The sequence below is a fragment of the Gossypium arboreum genome, chromosome 3 (genome assembly GCF_025698485.1).
Source record: "Gossypium arboreum isolate Shixiya-1 chromosome 3, ASM2569848v2, whole genome shotgun sequence".
Classification (NCBI taxonomy): Eukaryota; Viridiplantae; Streptophyta; class Magnoliopsida; order Malvales; family Malvaceae; genus Gossypium; species Gossypium arboreum.
The window spans coordinates 119,962,820-119,972,266 of record NC_069072.1 but is presented as its reverse complement, the minus strand read 5'-3'; the positions used below and the strand labels follow the sequence as shown (position 1 = coordinate 119,972,266).

At 36.0% G+C, this 9,447-nt stretch overlaps 1 protein-coding gene across 1 annotated transcript; it reads right to left on the bottom strand.

The window, feature by feature from the left end:
• Positions 1–7,023: 7,023 nt before the first annotated feature.
• Positions 7,024–7,863, bottom strand: LOC128290532 (uncharacterized). Its single transcript, XM_053026220.1, has 2 exons — positions 7,521–7,863; positions 7,024–7,457 (listed from the first exon to the last, which is right to left on the bottom strand). The coding sequence occupies exons 1-2, from the start codon at positions 7,720–7,722 to the stop codon at positions 7,270–7,272; spliced, it is 390 nt and encodes a 129-aa protein (XP_052882180.1). The 5' UTR covers positions 7,723–7,863; the 3' UTR covers positions 7,024–7,269.
• Positions 7,864–9,447: the final 1,584 nt, after the last annotated feature.

Genomic DNA, 9,447 nt, shown 5'->3' with positions numbered 1-9,447 from the left:
TTTTTAAAAATAATCTATAAAGTTTATTATAATTTTTTTAAAAATAGCAAAATTTATTATAAAAATGTTTGTCTTTTTTTTTTTTTTAAAGATAAAGCAAAATTACAACAAATCAAATGCTAAAAAGTGCTATGCGCTTTGTCTTGTTGAAGAACTAGAGACACAGCATCAAGAGGCACTTTAAAAATCTATAAGCTTGACTGTCATACTAAGTCGAGTTTCACCAGACGATCTGCTATTGAATTGTATTCCTTGGATACATATCTGATCATCCACTGTCCTCCAGAACTCATAAGTTTTTGAATCCTTCTAAGCAGGGTAATACTTGAGTCAACCGACCCCTTCATAGACAAGGCTTTGACCACCTCTAGGTTATCTGTCCGAATATTAGCTCCTTTGTATTCTAATAAAATGAGAAGTCTGTCCAAAATACCTCAAAATTTTGCCTATTTGCCCAGATAACGATTAAATCCCAATATCCATTTTCCAAATGAATCACGAACCACCGCACCAGCAGAAGCATTCTCGGAATCTCTAGCCACTGCTCCATCAGAGAATAAGTGAACCAATTTCCTTTAGAGTGTGAATGAACCACCGAATTAAGTGGAATGACCTTATATCCGTTAAGAAAATGTTCAAATTGTTGTGCCCCACTTAGTGAAGCTTTCACAATTTCGTAAGCTAATCAAGTAATGTTTTAGAAGATGAATAGATTCATGTTCTTCCAAATTCACCAAGTAATTAGGCTGAACAGACACGACCAAGTAAATCCCTGATCCTGCATTTTAAAATGACAACAAAGGTTAGAAGAAAACCAAATCTAAAAAGGATCAGAAAAGAACCTATGTTGTTTCTCAGTTGGAACCACATGCATCCAAACTTCTTTTGTTGTCATGCAGTCTCGAAGAACATGTAGGGTGTCCTCTATGTCATGTCCACATAAATGGCAAGACCTGATGTGAACTAATTCCTCTCCGAGTACGCTCTGAATTAGTAAGAAGTCTCTATTTAAAAACTAGCCAGAACAAAAATTAGACTCTTTGGGAGCCTTAATATTTCCAAGTAATCCTCCAACAGTCATCTTTGGGTTCCAAGAGTCTTCTTTTAATGTCTAATAGGCATTGCAAATAGTAAAAGATCCTGATCCTGAACAAGCCCAGATAATCTTATCTATCCCAGTAGCAGGATATGGGGGGGATACTCACTATCCGTCTAATCACCTCTTCGGGTAGCAAAATATGAAACAAATCCAAATTCTAGGATCCATCAAGCATGACCTAGTCTCTCTCAAGGTGCACTCCAAATATAATCTTGCATGAGGGGGAACATGAGAAAGTAAATGACCGAATCTCAGGATCTAAAAGTCTTTCCAACAATGAATTCTAAAGCCATTACCAATTAACCAAATTAAATTCTCACGGAAAATGGGCCAAATCATAGAAAGGGAGCGCCATATGTGTGAACATTGACTTCTGGTAATAGAATCCGAGATCTAATCCTTCTACCCATATTTTGTACGAAGGACTTATACCCAAACAACATCTTTCATAGTGATTAAATTAAACCCAACCTTCATAAGAAATGAATTATTTTGATCTTGAGGGTGTCAAAACCCAAAATTGCCTCGAGACCTTAGCTGAGAAATGGAATCCCACCCTACCAAAGCTAGTTTTGGATGTCCACCAGAATAGCCCCATATAAATTGACTTACTATTCACTCGATCTCTGCGCAAACACCTTTCAGAATTAACATTAACTGCATGAAGTAGTTTGGGATAGCTAGAAGAACCGATTGAGCTAGAGTGACTCTTCTCGAAATGGATAACTTCATTGCTTCAAATTCGCAATTTGCGACTCACTTTGTCTATAAAAAAATTTAAGATACTTTTAATAACCTGATAATGAAAGAATGGAACCTCTAAATAAATCTCAAGATTATGAACTTTCTGAAACCCAAATAGCTAACTAATCTGAACACATAAATCAGTCTCAACTCCTTTGGAAAAATACATAATACTTTCCTTGCACTAATATCATGTCTAGAAAATTCACAAAAGTGCTTCAAAATCCCCTTTAATAGATATGCTTGCTCCAATTCCACTTTGCAAAAAATGACCAGGTCATTCGCAAAAAGTAGATGAGATAAAATCAGACCCAGTCTTGAGAGACGAATTGGGTTCCACTTACCATCATCTATTTCTGCATGAATGATATGTCCTAACCATTCCATACAAAGGACAAAAATATAAGGCAATAGCAGAAAACCCTATCTGATTCCTTTGACTAGCTTAAACTTCTGAGTGGGAACTCCATTCCAAAGGATTTGCATAAAAGAAGAAGATATGGTTGCCATGATCATAGTCCTGAGAAACTCGAAAATCCCGATAGCTAGCAGAGACTCTCCAATAAAGTCCCAACTTACTCTGTCATAGGCCTTTTCCAAGTCTAATTTGATTGCCATCCAATTCTTGCCAATCCTTTTACTACGTATAGAATGAATAACTTCCTGCGCTATAATAACATTGTCAAAAATATTGCAACCAGTGATAAAACCGACTTGTTCCTACGATATGAAGTTAGGAAAAACCAATTTAAATCTATTTGCAATCATTTTCATCACCAATTTATACAACACCGAGTAGAGACTGATGGGTCGAAACTGACTAAAGTCTTCTGGTCTATCTTTCTTCGGAATGAGCACAATTAGAGTATTATTGAGATCTGGATCAATGTTGTTACCAGTTAAAATTCCTTGAACCCATTCACAAACAGCACATCCAACAATACCCCACTGACTCTGGAAAAAGTGGGCATGAAAACCATCGCTCTTCGGAGCCTTCAGTGAAGCCATGTCAAATAAGGCATTTTTAATCTCTTCGTTTGAAATTGGCTTCGCCAAAAACACAATATCTTGGTCCTTGAGACGTGGGAAGATGTTGTAAGGGAGACCTTTCATGGGATCAGGGATTTCGCCAAAAAGTCTTTTGAAAAATCCAACTGTCTTATTTTTAAGGATATTCTGATCAGAACACCATTCACTATTGTCAATGTGCAAAGCCATGATATCATTGAATTTCCTTCTTTGGATTGTACGACTGTGGAAAAACCGTGTGTTACAATCCCCAAGCCAGAGCCAGACACATCTAGCCTTTTGTCTCTAAAGTAATTCCTCATGATTGAGCAAGTTTTTCAACTCATCTCGCACATCTATTTCCAGATTGACTAATCGATTAGAGGCTGAATGATCCACTGCCTTTTGAATGTTCGCAAGTGATCTCATAAGGTCTTTTTTGTGAGTACTTATAAAGTCATAAATGGACCTGTTCCATTCTCTAACATGTAAGGTAAAATCAGTAAGAGATTCAGCCATATTGCTTGAGTAATTCCACTTATCTTTGACCAAAGTGGGAAAATTACTGTGTTTTGTCCATCCTTCGAGAAACCGAAAGGTTCTTTCTTTAGACACTAAAATCTGATTTAGTTATCAGAAGAATGGGCCTGTGATAAGATATAATACAGGGAAGGTGATACACGAGGCTGTGCGAAAAATATGAAACCCAAGTGACATTGGCTACTGCTTGATCAAACCTCTCATATGTGTTACCTCTTTGCCAAGTAAAGGAAGGCCCTATGTACCCCAGGTCCTGCAAATTACAAGAATCAACAAAATTACCAAAAAACTTACATTTCTTTCTTGTGCCACGATCACTTTTCTTATCATCAAGTGATAAAATAACATTAAAGTCTCCCATAATCAGCCACAGAAAGGGATCTTGAGGTAACACAGCTACCAAGTCATCCTATAAAAGCTTTCTTTTCCCTTTGTCTAGGCTACCATAAACAAAAAAGATAAAAAAAAAAAGGTTAAAGGGAACTTTGCCAAAAACACAAAGGAGAATGAACTGAGGATGATTATAAATAACACTAATCCAAATAGATTCCTTTTAGCCTACCCAAATTCCTCTTAAAAAACCAATAGCTTCAATATGGTAAGAATAATTACAACCCAATTTATCAATAATTGAATTTGTCTTTTGTAACACCCCTAACCCGTATCCGACTCCGGAACAGGGTTACGGAGCATTACCAGACTTATAATTCAATCAATCAAACATTTCACATTCATTTCTCATTTAAAACAAAAACCATTCAAATTCATTTATATAGTCTCTAATAGGAGCCCTTGAGGCCCAAGATAAACATTAAAAATGGTTCGGGACTAAACCGAGTACTCAAGGAATTTTTAGAAAAACTTTGAAATTTTTCAATGTGCAGGGGACACACACTCATGTGGCCAGGCCGTATAGGCATTCGAAATGGGGACATACAGCTGTGTCCCTACTCGTGTCCGTACCCTTGCAACTCATTGACTTGGGTCACACGGCCAAACCACACGCCCGTGTGCCAGGTTATGTACCCTCCGAGATGGCCTCACATGTCCGTGTGCTAAGCCATGTGCTAGGCTGTGTGAAAACTGGAGGGTATATTGACTTGTGCCACACAGCCAAGCCATACGCCCATGCATTAAACTGTGTGAAGCTACTGACTTGATTTCTATAAAAGTATCAGGGGACACACGGCCGTGTCACCTGGCCGTGTGTCACACACGGCTGAGACACAAGCCCTTGTCTCTGCCTGTGTGGACAAAAATAGGCCATTTTCCAAGCCATATTTCTCACCTAAATAGGTACCAACTTAAACATAAAAATTTGCATATAACCATAGCATAATTAGACAATCAAAACCAACCAATATCAAGCTTATAACATGTAATATCACACATAACCATGATACTAATAGGTACCTCAATTGGCCACTTTAAAACATACCAATTATGCCTCCAAAATCTACCTATGCGATCAAGCATATATGAGTCATTGTACCTAAAACTTAACATGCATGCCAATTCTTAAACTCAACCATTTGGTACCCAAAATACCAAGTCACAAACAAGGCATTCACATGACAACCATATACCACATATACAAAGGCTATTTATATATTTACATAACAAAAATATGTCCATAATACAAGCCAACACAAATGGCTAAAACACAACAAAACACAGAGGCTACCATTAGCCCAAATGACCTATCTATTTAACTGAAAATATATAAAGTCCAAAGTACCAAAATGAGTGTTTGATAGTGTGATGCGATCCTTGATGACTTTCAATCTGAACTAGCTTCCAAGACACTATAAAACACAAAAAATAAATGGAGTAAGCAATTAAGCTTAGCAAGTTCATAAAACATAAAATTAAACGTAACATAAAACCAAAAATTTAGGTAAGTAACTCAAAGCATAACTCAATTCAATTTGGCCAAAGCCTATACATAACCATTTACCAAGTTAGCCATGTATCCATATAAAAATCTAGAATCATGTATGAATTCAACAATTAATAAATTTCATGTACATATAGAATTTATAGCGTGTATCCGTATATCAAATAAAAATCATTTCCATGTAAATACCTGTACTAGTTCGTATCGAACTTGTATAATCTCGTAATAAAACAATGACCCTTGAACCACTTAGAATATCGATAGATACGCGTGTGGTACACACGAGGTGTACTGAACGATAATCCGTCAATTCTTGTACATATATGCTCATACAAGCGATAAACGGTAAGCTCCTCCGAGCTGAATATTGGCAAGCTCATACGAGCTGAGTATCGGTAAGCTCATAAGAGCTAGAATCGGTAACCCTAATGACATGTCATTTGTATCCTGCGAAATTCCTAATGTTTAAACGGGGCTCGGTAATCTTCGTATGTCGTCGGTTATACGGTCGATAATTATATATAATAATTATACCATTCATATACATATATTTAAATTAAAGCATATAAATACGCAATTTAATCACACGAACTTACCTCAAACTCAAACAGAGAATTACGATCGCTTAGTCTACGACTTTATCTTTTCCCCGATTTAGTTCCAAAAGTTTCTTTACTTGATCTATATAATCAAATTTAACTCTTTTAATCATTATTCTAGTCAATTCAATCCAAATGTCATGCTATGAAAAAATTACCATTTTTCCCTAAACATTCGACTTATTTACAATTTAGTCTCTAGGCTCGTAAAATAAAATTCATGCAATTTCATCAACAACCAAGCCTATTCGAATTATATATGTGCTTATAGAAGCCCATACATTTTACAATTTCACACATTTAATACATAATTTTCATATTTCTCAATTTAATCCCTATTTGACAATTTCAACAAAATTCACTTAATAAAAGTTGTTTATTTAACAACCAAGATTTATTTTCTTCCATTAAACTTCAAGAAAAATTAAAATTTTCTCATGGAAAAACCCTATACTTTCAATCATATTGCAAATTTGTCCCCTATTTAGCTAGCTTAAGCTACAATGATCTCGAAAACATAAAAATCATTAAAAACGAAACGAAAATCATTCACCATGCAAGGGAGTGCTTGGCCGAATGTTGAAGGTCTCTAATGGTTTTTCTTTGCTGAAATTTTCAGTTCATGCATGTGTGAAGATGATAACTATTTTGTTTTATTTTATTTTATTTTTATCATTAATTGGCTTTTTTACCATTTTACCCTTACCTAACTTTTAATTTTACTCAATTACCAAGCCATGCACATCCACTAACTCAATTAATGGTCTAATTACCGTATAATGACCTCCAGTTTAAATTTCTAAAGCTATTTAATACTTTTAGCTAATAGAACACAACTTTTGCACTTTACACAATTTAGTCCTTTTTTACAAATTGAGCATACAAACGGTAAAATTTCTTAACGAAATTTTTATACCAATAATTCTAACATGCTTTAGATATTAAAATAATATTTAAAAAAAATTTGACTTTGAATTTGTGGTCATGAAACCACTGTTTCGATTTCACTAAAAATGAGTCATTATACTTTTTTACCGCTTACTCCCGGTTCCAATAAACACACAATATCTGGGTTATGCTCAATATTAAACTTGCGGAAAATGTAAAGAAATTTACTGCTAGCGTAGCCTTGACAATTCCAAGAAAATATAGTTAGATTTAAATCCATATAAAATAAAGTAATTAGAAGTAAACTAAAAACCTTACTGTCCAGTGAATACAATTTAGGCCTGAGGTCTTTTAACTAAATTTGGGTCACTTGGTCCCAACTCCTCTATAAGCTCTGTCGAAATATACTCAACCAATAAAGTCATTGAATCATGCAACAAAGATTTAGAGATACTGTTTACCTTAAACTTGCTCCATTGCCCATGGATAATTTATTAATTTTTAGAAACACGTGCTCCCTCAAATTTCTCCCCTAAAATCCTTCTCGGCGTCTTTAATTTTTCAACCCCTGAAATTGAAGCGAAGCCCCCCTCCGTCAATACATCGTCGTCTGGGTTTTTAAGATCCTTGAAGGATATTGTTGTGTGTCTGCTGGGGTTGAGGCCTCCAATGGGATCTGCAACTAAAATGTCGACAAGTCATTGCAACACTAAACTAGGTCAGGATAAGTACTCTATGGCACTACCATTGTCACTGTTAGGAGTAGCTAATTCCGAATCTGTAAACCCATCACCTCCAGCTTGATCCTTGATTTCATTTTCAGTAACTGATGCCTCCAATTGATGTTGCCGATTAGGTTTCTCCAGTATTCGGTTATGAAGAGTCGAATCCTCACTTGTCATTGGCCTAGTAGACGACCCATTCCCCTTACCCGGTTTATTGCCCATCCTCGACTTGTTCACCCTAAGGTCTAAAGAAGAACCATGGTTCAAGACCTTTAGACTGTCTGTCTGTTTTCTAGACCAAAGAGGCCCAACACTTGATCCCTTAATAATCTGTTTTGGCTTTGAAGGGCCTGCCAAATTTTTGAAGCCTAGCTTATGAGTGGACCTTTAAGCTGAGCCCTAATATCCAGTCGACCTCCATTCAAATAGGGGTTTTAATATCTTGAATGCCTTCAAACAATATTTCATTTCCTTTATTGTACCGATTAGCCAGACATTAGAATGATTTTCAAGATTATTTTCTATTTTGTTAAAGCTCGAAAACAGGACTCTTCATTTTTTTCGCTATGATTCTAGCACCCATCAATGGTGAATCCCTTGGTTTTTTTCATAGATTTCTTTTCAAAAAGCATCCATGGCCCGTAAATTCCTCCAATCTCCTCCGATTAGTTAACAATCAGATTTCTTTTTTTCGGTAACGTTTCAAACGAGGTGCTTTTCAGATCTGGGTTCAGAGACCCTAAAAAGGCAAACATCTTTCATGTATCCATATCTTCCACAGTGAAAACAAACCATTGGTAGAAATTCATACTTAACTTTCTGTGTTTTGCCATTGATTATAATTTGATACACCAATGGTTTGTCCAGATTAACATAAACTGCCATGCGAGTGAATCTTCCTTTTGTTCTATTATCTATGTTCAAATCTAGTTTAGCAACTTTACCCACCAGGCCTCCTATATCCACTAAGATCTTATGTTTATACATCTATCCTAGTGGCCCCAGAAATCTGATCCACGACATTACCACGCTCGGGAATGTTTGTGCCAGATCAAATGACACCGACCACTGTTGCACAGTCAGGTACTGACTGAACCATGAACCTTTCGAGAGAACCTTTTTGCAGTCAAGCTTATTATCGAATTTGGGAAAGAAGTAGCCATTTTTAATATCTATCAGAAGGAACGGCAATGAAGGCTTCCATAGGTTGTAAATTTTGTTCTGTAAAACTGATAAACCAATATTACGACCCAGAAGCTTTAATATCACAGTATTATCTGTAGAAGCCCAAATTGTCCGGGCCTGATTTCATCAAAACCCAACCAAACCTCTAAACCCACTAAAACCCTTAACCCATGATCCATTTACATCTACCCAAACCCATTACAAAACCCAAATATTAAACCCAATTCAAAAACACCTAACCAAAAAAAAAAAAAAACCAAGAAACCCTAGCCACCTAGCCACTTTCCCACTTGCCCCATTTTTCCTCCCATTTTTGATATCCATTGTCTACCACCATCACCTACAAAATAGAAAAAGAAATAATAGAAAATCATGTAAAAGATGGCTATAAAAATCCATTCAAAAATCATGTAAAGAGGGGGTATTTTACAAAGATTGAAAAAGGAGACAAACACAAAAATCCCTTCAAATTTTGAACACAAAAGAAACATCAATAAAAAGGTTGCATTTTTTCTTTTTTTCCTCTTCTTTCGAATCTTTTTTCTTTCTTTTTTTGTGTTTTTTTTTCTTTCTTTATATATACATATATTGTTAAGAAAGAAAAAATTTACCTTTTCCGGCCACCGTGGGAGGTGGCCATGGCTCACGGCGAGCATGGCGACGATCGATCGTGTAAGGCCCCCCCTTGGCCGGATTTCCTTTCCCCCCTCTATTCTCTCTTCTTTCTCCCTTCTTTTTTTTTCTTTCTCTCTTCAAAATGAT

Coding starts and splice junctions, on each gene's coding strand:
- LOC128290532 (XM_053026220.1), bottom strand. CDS start 7,722: ATGGGCAATAAACCGGGTAAGGGGAATGGGTCGTCTACTAGGCCAATG. Junction 7,458..7,520: donor TACTCCTAACAGTGACAATG/GTAGTGCCATAG, acceptor TCGACATTTTAG/TTGCAGATCCCATTGGAGGC.